This window comes from Salmo salar, chromosome 12, assembly GCF_965601325.2.
Source record: "Salmo salar chromosome 12, fSalSal1, whole genome shotgun sequence".
Taxonomy (NCBI): Eukaryota; Metazoa; Chordata; class Actinopteri; order Salmoniformes; family Salmonidae; genus Salmo; species Salmo salar.
The window spans coordinates 17,835,467-17,860,291 of record NC_138302.1 but is presented as its reverse complement, the minus strand read 5'-3'; the positions used below and the strand labels follow the sequence as shown (position 1 = coordinate 17,860,291).

General features: G+C 43.5%; 1 protein-coding gene across 1 annotated transcript in view; it reads right to left on the bottom strand.

Annotated features, from left to right (window-relative positions):
• The window catches only part of LOC123725432 (palmitoleoyl-protein carboxylesterase notum1a-like), a 31,521-nt gene extending 7,547 nt beyond the window's left edge, over window positions 1–23,974 (bottom strand). Inside the window, exons 1-5 of the mRNA XM_045690889.2 lie at window positions 22,920–23,974; window positions 19,590–19,642; window positions 4,850–4,945; window positions 2,562–2,622; window positions 195–253 (exon numbers count right to left, since the gene is read on the bottom strand). Of these exons, the coding sequence (XP_045546845.2) occupies window positions 195–253; window positions 2,562–2,622; window positions 4,850–4,945; window positions 19,590–19,642; window positions 22,920–23,299 (649 nt within the window). The 5' untranslated portion in view covers window positions 23,300–23,974. The remainder of the gene's footprint in view (window positions 1–194; window positions 254–2,561; window positions 2,623–4,849; window positions 4,946–19,589; window positions 19,643–22,919) is intronic.
• Between the last annotated feature and the right edge of the window lie 851 nt (window positions 23,975–24,825).

The window sequence follows — 24,825 nt, the reverse complement described above, 5'->3', positions numbered from 1 at the left end:
AATGGGTCACATCTCTGGCAACCCAACTGATAGAACGAACGAATGGGTCGCGTCTCTGGCAACCCAACTGACAGGCATAATCAGGAATTATCACTTAAATGTCTTGAATTATTTGAAATAAAATGCATAGTGTTTTTCCAAAGTGGCATCCTATTCCCTAAGGAGTGACTATACACTGAACTGATGTTCCCTACTTTGGTCAGTCTTTGCTGAGGCTCCACTCCAGGCATCACTAGAGCAGTATGGGATGAACCTAGAGAGAGAGAGAGGGGAGAGAGAGAGAGATCCTCATGCTTTGTTGATTTCCAAAAAGCTTTTGACTCAATTTGGCATGAGGGTCTGCTATACAAATTGTTGTTAAGTGGTGTTGGGGGAAAAACATACAACATTATAAAATCCATGTACACAAACAACAAGTCTGCGGTTAAAATTGGCAAAAAAACACACACATTTCTTTCCATAGGGCCGTGGGGTTAGACAGGGATGCAGCTTAAGCCCAACCTTCTTCAACATATCAACGAATTGGCGAGGGCACTAGAACAGTCTGCAGCACCCGGCCTCACCCTACTAGAATCTGAAGTTAAATGTCTACTGTTTGCTGATGATCTGGTGCTTTTGTCCCCAACCAAGGAGGGCCTACAGCAGCACCTAGATCTTCTGCCCAGATTTTGTCAGACCTGGACCCTGACAGTAAATCTCAGTAAGACAAAGATAATGGTGTTCCAAAAAAGGTCCAGTTGCCAGGACCAGAAATACAAATTCCATCTAGACACCGTTGCCCTAGAGCACACAAAAAACTGTACCTACCTTGGCCTAAACACTTTAGCGCCACACTTAACTTGCACAAAGCTGTGAACGATCTGAGAGACAAGGCAAGAAGGGCCTTCTATGCCATCAAAAGGAACATAAAATTCGACATACCAATTAGGATCTGGCTAAAAATACTTGAATCAGTTATAGAACCCATTCCCCTTTATGGTTGTGAGGTCTGGGGTCCACTCACCAACCAAGAATTCACCAAATGGGACAAACACCAAAATGAGATTCTGCATGCAGAATTCTGCAAAAATATCCTCCGTGTACAACGTAAAACACCAAATAATGCATGCAGGGCAGAATTAGGCCGATACCCGCTAATTATCAAAATCCAGAAAAGAGCCGTTAAATTCTACAACCACCTAATAAAAGGAAGCGATTCCCAAGTCTTCATAACAAAGCCATCACCTACAGAGAGATGAACCTGGAGAAGAGTTCCCTAAGCAAGCTGGTCCTGGGGCTCTGTTCACAAACACAAACAGACCACACAGAGCCCCAGGACAGCAACACAATTAGACCCAACCAAATCATGAGATAACAAAAAGATAATTATAAGACACATTGGAAAGAATTAACAAAAAAACAGAGCAAACTAGAATGCTATTTGGCCCTAAACAGAGAGTACACAGTGACTGACCCAAACATAAGGAAAGCTTTGACTATGTACAGACTCAGTGAGCATAGCCTTGCTATTGAGAAAGACTGCCGTAGGCAGACCTGGCTCCCAAGAGAAGACAGGCTATGTACACTTTGCCCAGAAAATTTGGTGGAAACTGAGCTGCACTTCCTAACCTCCTGCCAAATGTATGACCATATTAGAGACACGTATTTCCCTCAGATTACACAGATACACAAAGAATTCAAAAAACTATTTTGATAAACTCTCATATCTACTGGGTGAAATAACACAGTGTGCCATCACAGCAGCAAGGTCTGTGACCTGTTGCCACAAGAAAAGGGCAACCAGTGAAGAACAAACACCATTGTAAATACAACCAATATTTATGTTGATTTATTTTCCCTTTTGTACTTTAACTATTTGCACATCGTTACAACACTGTATACAGACATATGACATTTGAAATGTCTTTATTATTTTGGAACTTCTGTGAGTGTAATGTTTACTGTTCATTTTTATTGTTTATTATCTTTTTACATTTTTTATTATTTCACCTTTATTTAACCAGGTAGGCCAGTTGAGAACAAGTTCTCATTTACAACTGCGACCTGGCCAAGATCAAGCAAATCATTGCGACACAAACAACAACCCATGTGTAACTCACACATGGAATAAACAAACGATCAGTCAATAACACAGTAGAGAAGTCTATACACAGTGTGAGCAAATGAGGTAAGATAAGGGAGGTAAGGCAATAAATAGGCCGTAGTGGCGAAGTAATTACAATTTAATTATCTAATTATGTACTTTAATTATCTAATATCTACAAATTATCTACTTCACTTGCCTTGGCAATGTTAACATATGTTTCCCATGCCAATAAAGCACCATACAGTGAAATTGAATTGAGAGAGAGAAAGAGGAAACCATAACACACAGAGACTCAGTCAGAGTTTTCCAGTCAGAGTTTTCCAGTCAGAGGGAGGAAGAGGTTGTTTAGTAAAGAGCTGCAGCACAACTTTACTGACTCACTCTGACAAGAAAAAACACCAACCGTTTCACACACAAACACCATAAACAAACACACATATGCAAGAAGGGAGAGAAGAGCGATAGGAGTTCTTACACCATGTTGGCATTCCACCAATAGGGGTTCTCCTCTGGCTGAGGAGACAGAATACCTGTACCTGGAGACAGAGAACCACAGAGGAGGGGGGTAAAAACCCATGGAAATGAAGAGGGGGGGGGAGAGAGAGAGGGAGATAAAGCCCCGTGGAAATGAAGGGGGGGATAAAGACCCATGGAGATGAAGAGGGGGGGGGGGGGGTAAAGCCCCGTGGAAATGAAGAGAGAGAGGGGGGAGAGATAGAGGGAGATAAAGCCCCATGGAAATGAAGGGGGGGGAGTAAAGACCCATGCAGATGAAGGGGGGGGAGTAAAGACCCATGCAGATGAAGGGGGGGGTAAAGACCCATGGAGATGAAGGGGGGGGTAAAGACCCATGGAGATGAAGAGGGGGGGTAAAGACCCATGGAGATGAAGAGGGGGGGTAAAGACCCATGGAGATGAAGAGGGGGGGTAAAGACCCATGGAGATGAAGAGGGGGTAAAGACCCATGGAGATGAAGAGGGGGTAAAGACCCATGGAGATGAAGAGGGGGGGATAAAGACCCAAGGAAATGAAGAGAGGGGGGGAGAGAGAGAGGGAGATAAAGCCCAATGGAAATGAAGAGAGGGGGGGAGAGAGAGAGGGAGATAAAGCCCAATGGAAATGAAGAGAGGGGGGGAGAGAGAGAGGGAGATAAAGCCCCGTGGAAATGAAGGGGGGGATAAAGACCCATGGAGATGAAGAGGGGGGGGGGTAAAGCCCCGTGGAAATGAAGAGAGAGTGGGGGGAGAGATAGAGGGAGATAAAGCCCCATGGAAATGAAGGGGGGGGGGGGGTAAAGACCCATGGAGATGAAGAGGGGGGGATAAAGACCCAAGGAAATGAAGAGAGGGGGGGAGAGAGAGAGGGAGATAAAGCCCAATGGAAATGAAGAGAGGGGGGGAGAGAGAGAGGGAGATAAAGCCCCATGGAAATGAAGGGGGGGATAAAGACCCATGGAGATGAAGAGGGGGGGGGGGGGGTAAAGCCCCGTGGAAATGAAGAGAGAGAGGGGGGAGAGATAGAGGGAGATAAAGCCCCATGGAAATGAAGGGGGGGGAGTAAAGACCCATGGAGATGAAGGGGGGGGGGTAAAGACCCATGGAGATGAAGAGGGGGGGTAAAGACCCATGGAGATGAAGAGGGGGGGTAAAGACCCATGGAGATGAAGGGGGGGGGGGGGGGGGGGTAAAGACCCATGGAGATGAAGGGGGGGGGGTAAAGACCCATGGAGATGAAGGGGGGGTAAAGACCCATGGAGATGAAGAGGGGGGGATAAAGAGAGAGGGGGGAGAGAGAGGGGGAGGGGAGAGAGAGGGAGATAAAGCCCCATTGAAATGAAGAGAGGGGGGGAGAGAGAGAGGGAGATAAAGCCCCGTGGAAATGAAGAGAGAGAGGGGGGAGAGATAGAGGGAGATAAAGCCCCATGGAAATGAAGAGAGAGGGGGGAGAGAGAGAGAGAGAGGGAGATAAAGCCCCATGGAAATGAAGAGAGAGGGGGGAGATGAAGGGGGAGAGAGAGGGAGGGAGAGAGGGAGGGGGAGAGGGAGGGAGAGAGAGGGGAATAAAGGCCCATGGAAATGAAGAGAGAGAGGGGGAGAGATGGAGGGGGAGAGAGAGATGGAGGGGAGAGAGGGGGGATAGAGAGATGGAGGGGGAGAGAGAGATGGAGGGAAGAGAGAGGGGGGATAGAGAGATGGAGGGAAGAGAGAGGGAGAGAGGGAGTGAGGGAGATAAAGCCCCACTGAAATGAAGAGAGAGGGGGGGGAGAAAGAGAGATGGAGGGGAGAGAGAGAGGGAGGGGAGAGAGAGGGAGGGAGGGGGAGAAAGAGAGAGGAAGAGAGAGAGAGAGAGAGAGAGAGAGAAAGAGAGAGAGAGAAGAAAGAGGTTCTTGTGAGTGTGAGATTAATTTCGGTAACTAAAACAGACAGACTGACTGAGTTCTACTGATTAATGGGAAACACTAACATTTATATGGCCTGAGATCTTTTTCCTCTACAGCCTGTACTGAACCAATGCTTTTTAAAGAGTCAATTCGTTTTTGCAGCACCTCCCTGAACAGACAAATCATAAGCCTTCTTTTGACTGGTTATAACACTTAATACTAGCTATTATTACTAGTTCATAAACATGTTATAAGCATGTTGTAAAGTGTTCTGGTGAAGTCTGACTCTGAACACCAATAGCATAGGTTATAGCAACAGTATTACTCTCTATTACCATTAATCAACATGTTTTGAGTTGTACTAAGTGTTTATAACTGCTGACCTGTTCTGGTGCGTGGCCACTTGAGGGAGCTCATGAATCTCCTCATTGTCTGGTACCTGGTGTCACAAGTCTGTCTGTTGAAACAGTACCATCCACCTACACAGAACAACAACATTACATACAGTACCATCCACCTACACAGACCAACAACATTACATACAGTACCACCACCTACACAGACCAACAACATTACATACAGTACCATCCACCTACACAGACCAACAACATTACATACAGTACCATCCACCTACACAGACCAACAACAACATTACATACAGTACCATCCACCTACACAGACCAACATTACATACAGTACCATCCACCTACACAGACCAACATTACATACAGTACCATCCACCTACACAGACCAACAACAACATTACATACAGTACCATCCACCTACACAGACCAACAACATTACATACAGTACCATCCACCTACACAGACCAACAACATTACATACAGTAGCATCCACCTACACAGACCAACAACATTACATACAGTACCATCCACCTACACAGACCAACAACATTACATGCAGTACCATCCACCTACACAGACCAACATCACATACAGTACCATCCACCTACACAGACCAACAACATTACATACAGTACCATCCACCTACACAGACCAACAACATTACATACAGTACCATCCACCTACACAGACCAACAACATTACATACAGTACCATCCACCTACACAGACCAACATTACATACAGTACCATCCACCTACACAGACCAACAACATTACATACAGTACCATCCACCTACACAGACCAACAACATTACATACAGTACCATCCACCTACACAGACCAACAACATTACATACAGTACCATCCACCTACACAGACCAACAACAACATTACATACAGTACCATCCACCAACACAGACCAACATTACATACAGTACCATCCACCTACACAGACCAACATTACATACAGTAGCATCCACCTACACAGACCAACAACAACATTACATACAGTACCATCCACCTACACAGACCAACAACATTACATACAGTACCATCCACCTACACAGACCAACATCACATACAGTACCATCCACCTACACAGACCAACAACAACATTACATACAGTACCATCCACCTACAAAGACCAACAACATTACATACAGTACCATCCACCTACACAGACCAACAACATTACATACAGTACCATCCACCTACACAGACCAACAACATTACATACAGTACCATCCACCTACACAGACCAACAACAACATTACATACAGTACCATCCACCTACACAGACCAACATTACATACAGTAGCATCCACCTACACAGACCAACAACAACATTACATACAGTACCATCCACCTACACAGACCAACATTACATACAGTACCATCCACCTACACAGACCAACAACAACATTACATACAGTACCATCCACCTACACAGACCAACAACATTACATACTGTACCATCCACCTACACAGACCAACATCACATACAGTACCATCCACCTACACAGACCAACAACATTACATACAGTACCATCCACCTACACAGACCAACAACAACATTACATACAGTACCATCCACCTACACAGACCAACAACATTACATACAGTACCATCCACCTACACAGACCAACAACATTACATACAGTACCATCCACCTACACAGACCAACAACATTACATACAGTACCACCACCTACACAGACCAACAACATTACATACAGTACCATCCACCTACACAGACCAACAACATTACATACAGTACCATCCACCTACACAGACCAACAACAACATTACATACAGTACCATCCACCTACACAGACCAACAACATTACATACAGTACCATCCACCTACACAGACCAACAACATTACATACAGTACCATCCACCTACACAGACCAACAACATTACATACAGTACCATCCACCTACACAGACCAACAACAACATTACATACAGTACCATCCACCTACACAGACCAACATTACATACAGTACCATCCACCTACACAGACCAACATTACATACAGTACCATCTACCTACACAGACCAACATTACATACAGTACCATCCACCTACACAGACCAACAACAACATTACATACAGTACCATCCACCTACACAGACCAACAACATTACATACAGTACCATCCACCTACACAGACCAACAACAACATTACATACAGTACCATCCACCTACACAGACCAACATTACATACAGTACCATCCACCTACACAGACCAACAACATTACATACAGTACCATCCACCTACACAGACCAACAACAACATTACATACAGTACCATCCACCTTCACAGACCAACAACAACATTACATACAGTACCATCCACCTACACAGACCAACAACAACATTACATACAGTACCATCCACCTACACAGACCAACAACATTACATACAGTACCATCCACCTACACAGACCAACAACATCACATACAGTACCATCCACCTACACAGACCAACAACAACATTACATACAGTACCATCCACCTACACAGACTAACAACATTACATACAGTACCATCCACCTACACAGACCAACAACATTACATACAGTACCATCCACCTACACAGACCAACAACAACATTACATACAGTACCATCCACCTACACAGACCAACAACAACATTACATACAGTACCATCCACCTACACAGACCAACAACATCACATACAGTACCATCCACCTACACAGACCAACAACAACATTACATACAGTACCATCCACCTACACAGACCAACATTACATACAGTACCATCCACCTACACAGACCAACAACATTACATACAGTACCATCCACCTACACAGACCAACAACAACATTACATACTGTACCATCCACCTTCACAGACAAACAACAACATTACATACAGTACCATCCACCTACACAGACCAACAACATTACATACAGTACCATCCACCTACACAGACCAACAACATTACATACAGTACCATCCACCTACACAGACCAACAACAACATTACATACAGTACCATCCACCTACACAGACCAACAACATTACATACAGTACCATCCACCTACACAGACCAACAACATTACATACAGTACCATCCACCTACACAGACCAACAACATTACATACAGTACCATCCACCTACACAGACCAACAACAACATTACATACAGTACCATCCACCTACACAGACCAACAACAAGATTACATACAGTACCATCCACCTACACAGACCAACAACATTACATACAGTACCATCCACCTACACAGACCAACAACATTACATACAGTACCATCCACCTACACAGACCAACAACAACATTACATACAGTACCATCCACCTACACAGACCAACAACATTACATACAGTACCATCCACCTACACAGACCAACAACATTACATACAGTACCATCCACCTACACAGACCAACAACATTACATACAGTACCATCCACCTACACAGACCAACAACAACATTACATACAGTACCATCCACCTACACAGACCAACAACAACATTACATACAGTACCATCCACCTACACAGACCAACAACATTGCATACAGTACCATCCACCTACACAGACCAACCACAACATTACATACAGTACCATCCACCTACACAGACCAACAACATTACATACAGTACCATCCACCTACACAGACCAACAACAACATTACATACAGTACCATCCACCTACACAGACCAACAACAACATTACATACAGTACCATCCACCTACACAGACCAACAACAACATTACATACAGTACCATCCACCTACACAGACCAACAACAACATTACATACAGTACCATCCACCTACACAGACCAACAACAACATTACATACAGTACCATCCACCTACACAGACCAACAACAACATTACATACAGTAGCATCCACCTACACAGACCAACAACAACATTACATACAGTACCATCCACCTACACAGACCAACAACAACATTACATACAGTACCATCCACCTACACAGACCAACAACATTACATACAGTACCATCCACCTACACAGACCAACAACAACATTACATACAGTACCATCCACCTACACAGACCAACATTACATACAGTACCATCCACCTACACAGACCAACATTACATACAGTACCATCCACCTACACAGACCAACAACAACATTACATACAGTACCATCCACCTACACAGACCAACAACAACATTACATACAGTACCATCCACCTACACAGACCAACAACAACATTACATACAGTACCATCCACCTACACAGACCAACAACATTACATACAGTACCATCCACCTACACAGACCAACATTACATACAGTACCATCCACCTACACAGACCAACATTACATACAGTACCATCCACCTACACAGACCAACAACAACATTACATACAGTACCATCCACATACACAGACCAACAACAACATTACATACAGTACCATCCACCTACACAGACCAACAACAACATTACATACAGTACCATCCACCTACACAGACCAACAACAACATTACATACAGTACCATCCACCTACACAGACCAACAACATTACATACAGTACCATCCACCTACACAGACCAACAACATTACATACAGTACCATCCACCTACACAGACCAACAACATTACATACAGTACCATCCACCTACACAGACCAACAACAACATTACATACAGTACCATCCACCTACACAGACCAACAACAACATTACATACAGTACCATCCACCTACACAGACCAACAACAACATTACATACAGTACCATCCACCTACACAGACCAACAACAACATTACATACAGTACCATCCACCTACACAGACCAACAACAACATTACATACAGTACCATCCACCTACACAGACCAACAACAACATTACATACAGTACCATCCACCTACACAGACCAACAACAACATTACATACAGTACCATCCACCTACACAGACCAACAACAACATTACATACAGTACCATCCACCTACACAGACCAACAACAACATTACATACAGTACCATCCACCTACACAGACCAACAACAACATTACATACAGTACCATCCACCTACACAGACCAACAACATTACATACAGTACCATCCACCTACACAGACCAACAACAACATTACATACAGTACCATCCACCTACACAGACCAACAACAACATTACATACAGTACCATCCACCTACACAGACCAACAACATTACATACAGTACCATCCACCTACACAGACCAACAACAACATTACATACAGTACCATCCACCTACACAGACCAACAACAACATTACATACAGTACCATCCACCTACACAGACCAACAACATTACATACAGTACCATCCACCTACACAGACCAACATTACATACAGTACCATCCACCTACACAGAACCAACAACATTACATACAGTACCATCCACCTACACAGACCAACAACATTACATACAGTACCATCCACCTACACAGACCAACAACATTACATACAGTACCATCCACCTACACAGACCAACAACAACATTACATACAGTACCATCCACCTACACAGACCAACATTACATACAGTACCATCCACCTACACAGACCAACATTAAATACAGTACCATCCACCTACACAGACCAACAACAACATTACATACAGTACCATCCACCTACACAGACCAACAACAACATTACATACAGTACCATCCACCTACACAGACCAACAACATTACATACAGTACCATCCACCTACACAGACCAACATTACATACAGTACCATCCACCTACACAGACCAACAACAACATTACATACAGTACCATCCACCTACACAGACCAACATTACATACAGTACCATCCACCTACACAGACCAACAACATTACATACAGTACCATCCACCTACACAGACCAACAACAACATTACATACAGTACCATCCACCTACACAGACCAACAACAACATTACATACAGTACCATCCACCTACACAGACCAACATTACATACAGTAGCATCCACCTACACAGACCAACAACAACATTACATACAGTACCATCCACCTACACAGACCAACATTACATACAGTACCATCCACCTACACAGACCAACATTACATACAGTACCATCCACCTACACAGACCAACAACAACATTACATACAGTACCATCCACCTACACAGACCAACAACATTACATACAGTACCATCCACCTACACAGACCAACAACAACATTACATACAGTACCATCCACCTACACAGACCAACAACAACATTACATACAGTACCATCCACCTACACAGACCAACATTACATACAGTACCATCCACCTACACAGACCAACATTACATACAGTACCATCCACCTACACAGACCAACAACAACATTACATACAGTACCATCCACCTACACAGACCAACAACATTACATACAGTACCATCCACCTACACAGACCAACATTACATACAGTACCATCCACCTACACAGACCAACAACAACATTACATACAGTACCATCCACCTACACAGACCAACAACATTACATACAGTACCATCCACCTACACAGACCAACAACATTACATACAGTACCATCCACCTACACAGACCAACAACAACATTACATACAGTACCATCCACCTACACAGACCAACAACATTACATACAGTACCATCCACCTACACAGACCAACAACAACATTACATACAGTACCATCCACCTACACAGACCAACAACAACATTACATACAGTACCATCCACCTACACAGACCAACAACAACATTACATACAGTACCATCCACCTACACAGACCAACAACAACATTACATACAGTACCATCCACCTACACAGACCAACAACAACATTACATACAGTACCATCCACCTACACAGACCAACAACATCACATACAGTACCATCCACCTACACAGACCAACAACAACATTACATACAGTACCATCCACCTACACAGACCAACATTACATACAGTACCATCCACCTACACAGATCAACAACATTACATACAGTACCATCGACCTACACAGACCAACAACAACATTACATACAGTACCATCCACCTACACAGATCAACAACATTACATACAGTACCATCCACCTACACAGACCAACAACAACATCACATACAGTACCATCCACCTACACAGACCAACAACATTACATACAGTACCATCCACCTACACAGACCAACAACAACATTACATACAGTACCATCCACCTACACAGACCAACAACAACATTACATACAGTACCATCCACCTACACAGACCAACAACAACATTACATACAGTACCATCCACCTACACAGACCAACAACATTACATACAGTACCATCCACCTACACAGACCAACAACAACATTACATACAGTACCATCCACCTACACAGACCAACAACATTACATACAGTACCATCCACCTACACAGACCAACAACAACATTACATACAGTACCATCCACCTACACAGACCAACAACAACATTACATACAGTACCATCCACCTACACAGACCAACAACATTACATACAGTACCATCCACCTACACAGACCAACAACAACATTACATACAGTACCATCCACCTACACAGACCAACAACAACATTACATACAGTACCATCCACCTACACAGACCAACAACAACATTACATACAGTACCATCCACCTACACAGACCAACAACAACATTACATACAGTACCATCCACCTACACAGACCAACAACATTACATACAGTACCATCCACCTACACAGACCAACAACATTACATACAGTACCATCCACCTACACAGACCAACAACATCACATACAGTACCATCCACCTACACAGACCAACAACATCACATACAGTACCATCCACCTACACAGACCAACAACAACATTACATACAGTACCATCCACCTACACAGACCAACAACAACATTACATACAGTACCATCCACCAACACAGACCAACAACATTACATACAGTACCATCCACCTACACAGACCAACAACAACATTACATACAGTACCATCCACCTACACAGACCAACAACAACATTACATACAGTACCATCCACCTACACAGACCAACATTACATACAGTACCATCCACCTACACAGACCAACAACAACATTACATACAGTACCATCCACCTACACAGACCAACAACAACATTACATACAGTACCATCCACCTACACAGACCAACAACATCACATACAGTACCATCCACCTACACAGACCAACAACATTACATACAGTACCATCCACCTACACAGACCAACATTACATACAGTACCATCCACCTACACAGACCAACAACAACATTACATACAGTACCATCCACCTACACAGACCAACAACATTACATACAGTACCATCCACCTACACAGACCAACAACAACATTACATACAGTACCATCCACCTACACAGACCAACAACAACATTACATACAGTACCATCCACCTACACAGACCAACAACATTACATACAGTACCATCCACCTACACAGACCAACAACATTACATACAGTACCATCCACCTACACAGACCAACAACAACATTACATACAGTACCATCCACCTACACAGACCAACAACAACATTACATACAGTACCATCCACCTACACAGACCAACAACATTACATACAGTACCATCCACCTACACAGACCAACAACATTACATACAGTACCATCCACCTACACAGACCAACAACATTACATACAGTACCATCCACCTACACAGACCAACAACAACATTACATACAGTACCATCCACCTACACAGACCAACAACAACATTACATACAGTACCATCCACCTACACAGACCAACAACATTACATACAGTACCATCCACCTACACAGAACAACAACATTACATACAGTACCATCCACCTACACAGACCAACAACATTACATACAGTACCATCCACCTACACAGACCAACAACATTACATACAGTACCATCCACCTACACAGACCAACAACATTACATACAGTACCATCCACCTACACAGAACAACAACATTACATACAGTACCATCCACCTACACAGACCAACAACATTACATACAGTACCATCCACCTACACAGACCAACAACATTACATACAGTACCATCCACCTACACAGACCAACATTACATACAGTACCATCCACCTACACAGACCAACAACAACATTACATACAGTACCATCCACCTACACAGACCAACAACATTACATACAGTACCATCCACCTACACAGACCAACAACAACATTACATACAGTACCATCCACCTACACAGACCAACAACAACATTACATACAGTACCATCCACCTACACAGACCAACAACAACATTACATACAGTACCATCCACCTACACAGACCAACAACAACATTACATACAGTACCATCCACCTACACAGACCAACAACAACATTACATACAGTACCATCCACCTACACAGACCAACAACATTACATACAGTACCATCCACCTACACAGACCAACAACAACATTACATACAGTACCATCCACCTACACAGACCAACAACAACATTACATACAGTACCATCCACCTACACAGACCAACAACAACATTACATACAGTACCATCCACCTACACAGACCAACAACATTACATACAGTACCATCCACCTACACAGACCAACAACATTACATACAGTACCATCCACCTACACAGACCAACATTACATACAGTACCATCCACCTACACAGACCAACATTACATACAGTACCATCCACCTACACAGACCAACAACAACATTACATACAGTACCATCCACCTACACAGACCAACAACACATACAGTACCATCCACCTACACAGACCAACAACATTACATACAGTACCATCCACCTACACAGACCAACAACATTACATACAGTACCATCCACCTACACAGACCAACAACAACATTACATACAGTACCATCCACCTAGACAGACCAACATTACATACAGTACCATCCACCTACACAGACCAACAACAACATTACATACAGTACCATCCACCTACACAGACCAACAACAACATTACATACAGTACCATCCACCTACACAGACCAACAACATCACATACAGTACCATCCACCTACACAGACCAACAACAACATTACATACAGTACCATCCACCAACACAGACCAACAACATTACATACAGTACCATCCACCTACACAGACCAACAACAACATTACATACAGTACCATCCACCTACACAGACCAACAACAACATTACATACAGTACCATCCACCTACACAGACCAACATTACATACAGTACCATCCACCTACACAGACCAACAACAACATTACATACAGTACCATCCACCTACACAGACCAACAACAACATTACATACAGTACCATCCACCTACACAGACCAACAACAACATTACATACAGTACCATCCACCTACACAGACCAACAACAACATTACATACAGTACCATCCATCTACACAGACCAACAACATTACATACAGTACCATCCACCTACACAGACCAACAACATTACATACAGTACCATCCACCTACACAGACCAACAACATCACATACAGTACCATCCACCTACACAGACCAACAACAACATTACATACAGTACCATCCACCTACACAGACCAACAACAACATTACATACAGTACCATCCACCTACACAGACCAACAACAACATTACATACAGTACCATCCACCTACACAGACCAACAACATCACATACAGTACCATCCACCTACACAGACCAACAACATCACATACAGTACCATCCACCTACACAGACCAACAACATTACATACAGTACCATCCACCTACACAGACCAACAACAACATTACATACAGTACCATCCACCTACACAGACCAACAACAACATTACATACAGTACCATCCACCTACACAGACCAACAACATTACATACAGTACCATCCACCTACACAGACCAACATTACATACAGTACCATCCACCTACACAGACCAACAACATTACATACAGTACCATCCACCTACACAGACCAACAACAACATTACATACAGTAGCATCCACCTACACAGACCAACAACAACATTACATACAGTACCATCCACCTACACAGACCAACAACATTACATACAGTACCATCCACCTACACAGACCAACAACATTACATACAGTACCATCCACCTACACAGACCAACAACATTACATACAGTACCATCCACCTACACAGACCAACAACATTACATACAGTACCATCCACCTACACAGACCAACAACATTACATACAGTACCATCCACCTACACAGAACAACAACATTACATACAGTACCATCCACCTACACAGACCAACAACATTACATACAGTACCATCCACCTACACAGACCAACAACATTACATACAGTACCATCCACCTACACAGACCAACAACATTACATACAGTACCATCCACCTACACAGACCAACATTACATACAGTACCATCCACCTACACAGACCAACAACAACATTACATACAGTACCATCCACCTACACAGACCAACAACATTACATACAGTACCATCCACCTACACAGACCAACAACAACATTACATACAGTACCATCCACCTACACAGACCAAAAACAACATTACATACAGTACCATCCACCTACACAGACCAACAACAACATTACATACAGTACCATCCACCTACACAGACCAACAACATTACATACAGTACCATCCACCTACACAGACCAACAACAACATTACATACAGTACCATCCACCTACACAGACCAACAACAACATTACATACAGTACCATCCACCTACACAGACCAACAACATTACATACAGTACCATCCACCTACACAGACCAACATTACATACAGTACCATCCACCTACACAGACCAACATTACATACAGTACCATCCACCTACACAGACCAACAACAACATTACATACAGTACCATCCACCTACACAGACCAACAACACATACAGTACCATCCACCTACACAGACCAACAACATTACATACAGTACCATCCACCTACACAGACCAACAACATTACATACAGTACCATCCACCTACACAGACCAACAACAACATTACATACAGTACCATCCACCTACACAGACCAACATTACATACAGTACCATCCACCTACACAGACCAACAACAACATTACATACAGTACCATCCACCTACACAGACCAACAACAACATTACATACAGTACCATCCACCTACACAGACCAACAACAACATTACATACAGTACCATCCACCTACACAGACCAACAACATTACATACAGTACCATCCACCTACACAGACCAACAACAACATTACATACAGTACCATCCACCTACACAGACCAACAACAACATTACATACAGTACCATCCACCTACACAGACCAACAACATTACATACAGTACCATCCACCTACACAGACCAACAACATTACATACAGTACCATCCACCTACACAGACCAACAACAACATTACATACAGTACCATCCACCTACACAGACCAACAACAACATTACATACAGTACCATCCACCTACACAGACCAACAACAACATTACATACAGTACCATCCACCTACACAGACCAACAACAACATTACATACAGTACCATCCACCTACACAGACCAACAACAACATTACATACAGTACCATCCACCTACACAGACCAACAACATTACATACAGTACCATCCACCTACACAGACCAACAACATTACATACAGTACCATCCACCTACACAGACCAACAACATTACATACAGTACCATCCACCTACACAGACCAACATTACATACAGTACCATCCACCTACACAGACCAACATTACATACAGTACCATCCACCTACACAGACCAACAACAACATTACATACAGTACCATCCACCTACACAGACCAACAACATTACATACAGTACCATCCACCTACACAGACCAACAACAACATTACATACAGTACCATCCACCTACACAGACCAACAACATTACATACAGTACCATCCACCTACACAGAACAACAACATTACATACAGTACCATCCACCTACACAGACCAACAACATTACATACAGTACCATCCACCTACACAGACCAACAACAACATTACATACAGTACCATCCACCTACACAGACCAACAACATTACATACAGTACCATCCACCTACACAGACCAACAACAACATTACATACAGTACCATCCACCTACACAGACCAACAACAACATTACATACAGTACCATCCACCTACACAGACCAACAACAACATTACATACAGTACCATCCACCTACACAGACCAACAACATTACATACAGTACCATCCACCTACACAGACCAACAACATTACATACAGTACCATCCACCTACACAGACCAACATTACATACAGTACCATCCACCTACACAGACCAACAACAACATTACATACAGTACCATCCACCTACACAGACCAACAACAACATTACATACAGTACCATCCACCTACACAGACCAACAACATTACATACAGTACCATCCACCTACACAGACCAACAACAACATTACATACAGTACCATCCACCTACACAGACCAACATCACATACAGTACCATCCACCTACACAGACCAACAACAACATTACATACAGTACCATCCACCTACACAGACCAACAACATTACATACAGTACCATCCACCTACACAGACCAACAACATTACATACAGTACCATCCACCTACACAGACCAACAACATTACATACAGTACCATCCACCTACACAGACCAACATTACATACAGTACCATCCACCTACACAGACCAACATTACATACAGTACCATCCACCTACACAGACCAACAACAACATTACATACAGTACCATCCACCTACACAGACCAACAACATTACATACAGTACCATCCACCTACACAGACCAACAACATTACATACAGTACCATCCACCTACACAGACCAACAACAACATTACATACAGTACCATCCACCTACACAGACCAACATTACATACAGTACCATCCACCTACACAGACCAACAACATTACATACAGTACCATCCACCTACACAGACCAACAACAACATTACATACAGTACCATCCACCTACACAGACCAACAACATTACATACAGTACCATCCACCTACACAGACCAACAACAACATTACATACAGTACCATCCACCTACACAGACCAACAACAACATTACATACAGTACCATCCACCTACACAGACCAACAACAACATTACATACAGTACCATCCACCTACACAGACCAACATTACATACAGTACCATCCACCTACACAGACCAACAACATTACATACAGTACCATCCACCTACACAGACCAACAACAACATTACATACAGTACCATCCACCTACACAGACCAACAACATTACATACAGTACCATCCACCTACACAGACCAACAACAACATTACATACAGTACCATCCACCTACACAGACCAACAACAACATTACATACAGTACCATCCACCTACACAGACCAACAACATTACATACAGTACCATCCACCTACACAGACCAACAACAACATTACACAGGACAGAGAAGAACAACAACAAATAACAAGCATCAGGGCCCAGATTCAATCCAAGGCCGGTTATAGAGCAGCGCACTGGTCAGCCGACACTGCACCTTTTAAAGGTCATTTCCCTGCCGTTTGTGCAGCTCACATTCACAATAAACACAGTGATTGTCAACTCAAAACGTACATTACCTTTAAGAAGCACATCGTCGGCTGTACAGTGCTCTGCCCTGTAACGTGCCTTGGATTGAAAAATACGACAGACAAATACCAGAGAGTTTGGAAGTCTTAAACCTCTCAACTCACCCTCCAAGAATATCAGCCATCTCTTGCTGCCTTTAGATTCCTTGATGTAGTACCTATACAGGACAATACAAAAACAAACTGTTTTACAAGTGTGTGTGTGTGTGGGGGGGCAGTATTGGCAGGCAGACACACACACACACACACACACACACAGAGAGAGTATGTATTTCTGAGCATCTACATTCATTCACACACACACACACACACACACACACACACACACACACACACACACACACACACACACACACACACACACACACACACACACACACACACACACACACCCGTTGGTTGGGTTTGTGTTATGGACCGCTCCAGAACGTGTGCGGTCCTTTAGGCTTCTGCTTTGAACTAGACTTGAAACATTTGGCTCTGGTTTCCAGCTAAAACACCCAGACAGACAGAGCCCATTCAGATGCCTAAAACAGCCTTTCAACAGGGGCCTGTTTGGATGCCTATATCAAAGGAACCCAGGGCCATTATATGAATGATTGGATTATTGTAATGTGTGTAGAAAGACCTGCACTCAGTCAGACTGATGACTAGTGGTCCGGCCTGGCAGACACACAGACACACACATAAACAAGGGGACACGTCTTTGGGCTGCATGTGTGAGGTTGTGTGAAACACACACACTCATGTGCTGTTATGAACAGGCAGATGATGGCATGAACAGTTCACACACATACTCCTGAATCCATCTCCATTAGTGAGAGATGTGCCAGGTGTTTTAGGTTAACGAGGATTAACTGTGTCTCTACTGGACAGCTGCTGGAAAGGTAGAATGGAGAGAGAGAGAGAGAGAGAGAGAGACAGACAGACAGAGATTTTAACTATTTTCACGTCGCTACAACACATATGACATTTGAAATGTCTTTATTATTTTGGAACTTCTGTGGGTGTAATGTTTACTGTTCATTTTTATTGTTTATTTCAATTTTGCTTATTATGTATTTCACTTGCTTTGGCAATGTAAACATATGTTTCCCATGCCAATAAAGCCCTTGAATTGAATTGAGAGAGAGCGAGCAAGTGAGAGACAGACAGACAAGCAGACAGACAGACAGACAGACAGAGAGAGAGAGAGAGAGGCAGACAGAGAGAGACAGACAGAAGAGAGAGACAGACAGACAGAGAGAGAGAGAGCAGAAAGAGACAGAGAAAATTAAGTCTTTTACATAAAAATCTGACTTTTAATTTGGGTTGCCAGATTGAACATTTATAAATGAAGCAGGAAAGAGTAGAGGGGGCGCCAGGTTAGGTTCAAGTAGTGCAAAGAAATCAACGTCAGAAGCTTCATTTGTAATTAAGAAACACAGGGAGAGTAAATTCCTCACATCCTCAGACACATTGTTCTTAATAACTCCCCGTGGCTGTTGAAAAATACTCCCCCTCCTCACACTGTATGGGTTTTTACACACACATGCCTATGGCAGCGGGAGAAGTGTAGCCTTAGCAGTGATCCACTATACAGATAGTCACGCTAGCTTCGCCCTCATGTGGGTGTTAGCAACCATGCTAGGTACTGCTAGTTATCAACAGCTAATCCAGTCCGGGCTGGAAGTTATAGTGAGGTTCGATTGGTCAATCAAGATGCAATGTTGGAGTATTTGGATAACGTTCAGTTTATTCCAATTTATGTCCCGCCCTGTTCACGTCCCTCGCCCATTTTCGCATTACCCAATGGTCCCACACCCGCTTCACTTCCTGCATTAACAATGAATGGATATTGGTTGTTTCATTGCCCACAACGTGCTGGATGGATCTCTGCTGTAACTCTCGAGGCAGACTGTGTGGTTGAGAGAGGGTTGGATCCGTCGTGAGAAATTAGCAATTTGTGGTTGGAGAGATAATCGACGGTTGTAATTTTCTCTACTGGTTGTCAGATAGAGCAGGTGTGCATGCGTGCCCAGAGCGTGTCTGCCTGGCCCTGCACGGCCTCGCGCACCGCAAGGTCTGTTGAGAGGTCTCTTGTGGTTTGGGATGCTGCTGCTGATACACCCAGTCACATCGATGGAGTGCGAAGACACTCACAATTGCTGGTTTGCTGATTCTCTCCCTCTCTATGTAAAGTGATGTGGGTCTGAGGTCTTTATTTGGGATAGAGTGGGATCACGAGAGGTTCCGTTGCGATGAATCAACTGAATCTCGCTCTCTTTCTTGTTCTCTCTCGTTGATTCATAATGGAATAGTCATCTGTTAATAGGGTCTATTCTATTCTTCAACCTTCTGTTGACTTGTGAGCTTGTTCTCACACTGGAGAAGACAAAAATTAAACTGGCAAAAGGCAGTCTTTTTCTCTCAACACCTGGCAACCATGGTGTGAAACAACATAAGGATTTCAAAGCACTACTTCCCAAAGTCAATTATCACAGTTATTTCACCAAAACATTGTTTTTTCACACTGAGGATAACCCCTGTGTTCTTCCCGTGAAGAAATCGGCCCATGTTTGTTCTATTGGTCACTATCAACCTATAACTGTCATGGCGCATTCATGCAGGGCACCTGTCGCGGCTGGAAGTGGATCTGAGGGCAACAGGGCTTCGGCTTTGTGGAATGTTTTTATTTTCACACCTTCTTTCATCACAATCATCCATTAGCGTCGCTACATTCCGTTCTAATATAGCGTCCCCTCCTCAATTTCACATCTCTCTCCAAATGCGCAATATCATGACGCACGGCCTAGAAAGCCATTTGGATATAAAAAGCCAAAGGCAACAAGGATAGTAGCCTACAAGAGGAGGAGATTTGTCCCTATAGACTCTGATCCGAAGTCAGTCTTGCGTTTTCCCTTCAAACGGTTGAGGTTATATGGTTTTTGAGAGGATAAGCTGATCCTAGACCTGTGACGCCAACCACCACTAAAGCTGTACATTGCCTGTCACCTGCTGTACATGAAAGGCATTCTTTTCACTGTGGCCTCGCGTGCTCTCCTTCCGTAAAATTCCTTTTGTCAAACTTTCCATTGATGAGAGGCATCTGATCTCGCGGTCCGGGCTCCCTCTCTCTCTCGAGCTCCGACATAGACCTCAGAGAGCGCCCGTCCTCTCATCTTGTCATTTTTTAATCCATTTCGGTCGCATTCGGATTGACATGAAGGGCAGGAAAAGTTGTTGTAGTGGTGATAGATGGACTGGCTTTCACTCAACCACTGAGAGTTTGATAAACAACTGGAAAGATGTGTCAAAGCCAATACGCACAACAAAAGTATGTGATTGTCATGTGAGTTTAGGCTACTTGTGAAATGTTGAAAAGTGAAGTTTAGGGCGACTTTAATTCATGCCAATTCAGAATTTAAACGTCGAACTTTAAAGTCTTCCACTTACCCAGCTGGGGATCCATCGTTACACGTCGCAGAGGAATTGTCCAAGAAGTGCAGCCTCATGTCCTGGTCCAGCTTCTGCGCGGAGCACGGGTACAGCGACTGCGCCAGGTTTTTAATTTGGGTCATGAAGTTGTCCATGTTCCCCTCGACGGCGGTGAAGTCTAACGGGAAGCTCTCGCCGGCTCCGGTCCCCTCTACTACCCGGTCCCTGTATGTTAACGGTGGGGACGGCATGGCCGAGGCTCTCCGGTGTTGCGCGCGGCTGCCCCGTAGCCTCCTCGCCTCTGGTGCACCAATGTGAAGAAGACCCAACAGCAACGCGGAACGCAGCAACGCCAGAGTCCCTATAGGCCTACTTCTCTCAGTACTTTGGCTCGTCATTTCAAAAACCTTAAAAGGGAGGGGGAAAAACTATGTAATAGTTCCTTGGGGTAAAAACTAAACAAGAGTGCGTCTGGTCTGGTGAGCTAAATGAAAGAGTTGCAATGGATGAATTGCCAAAGAGAATAAAATGTAAACAGAGAGAGAAAAAGTTCCACTTGGCATCAGTGTGTTATGGACAGAATAACCAGGTGTTCCCAAGGTTCCAGAGCTTAGTGCGAGCTGTCAGACTACTCCAAAATGCATCCAAGCTAGAACGCGTAAAACATTTCAATCATTTCAGTGTGGTGCGCCATTCGCCTTCAATCCCATCCATTAAGGTAAAAAAAACGATGGAATTCAAATAAAAATATAGGCTATATTAAAAAGAAAACAACTTTGAAGTCACTCGTATCATGTAAAAATGCGGATAAAAATACAAATCAAGCTCATTTTAGTGATTCACCAAAAAGTGTTTGCGTCCCCCTTCAATTTATTGAGATATCCAGCGGTTTTCAACGGTTTTCCTCAGCGCTGATAAGACAGACGGCATCACTTGCTGCTGCTGTCCTGGTCGAAGTTACATTCATACTACCAGGCAGGCACCAGAGGGGTTTTATTCAAACGTTTCCCCCTTTTCTTTCCCCCAAACCAATCGTTATCGTGGGCTGGTGCTTTGAGGGGCGTGAGTTTCACACACACACACACACACACACACGTTTGTTTTACTATCCTTGTGGGGACCAAACAAATGATTCCCATTCAAAATGATACTTTCCCTAAGCCCTCACCCTTAATCTAACCTTAACCCCTAAACCTGAAGTATCCATTTTCCTTGTGGGGACTGGCGAAATGTCCCCAATTGTCCGAATATTTCTTGTTTTAGTATTCTTGTGTTTTAGTATTCTTGTGAGGACTTCTGGTCCCCACAAGGATAGTAATACCAACAACACTCACACGGCACGCCCCCTCATGTCCAGGTTGTTCCCTTTGATCTTGTTATGTTGTTTGGTCTCTATTTATGTAGTGTCGTGTTGTCTCTCTTGTCGAGATGTGTGTTTTGTCCTATATTTTTTTTTGTATTTTTAGTCCCAGCCCCCGTCCCCGCAGGAGGCCTTTTGCCAGGCAACAAGTGACAAACGTTATACGCCTATAATTAATCTTTCGTGGCGCGATATTTTCGTACTGGGTTTCCTGGATTAGGCTATAATTGATCCTCACATTAGGAAGTTAACACCTTTAGAAGGTTTATTTCGTAATTGATCGCCAGGACAGACCCTCCGGTTGTTTATTCAGAAGCAGGACATTTCCCCTGGTTGTGTATTTGTTTTCAACCTCGTGTGGGCGTGGCCTCTCAACCTAAATGATGGTTGTCACAGCCAAGAGGAAGGTGACAGCCGGTCGCGCACCTCTCCCCCATGACTCACACCTTCTCCTCAGCTTCCCATTCTGTGTCCAGATGGTGAGAAGAGAGTTGATGGATACTGTAGGCTGCCCTCCCCTTTCAGACCCCTTAGATATAGGATCAGTCATGGACTGAATCCCCA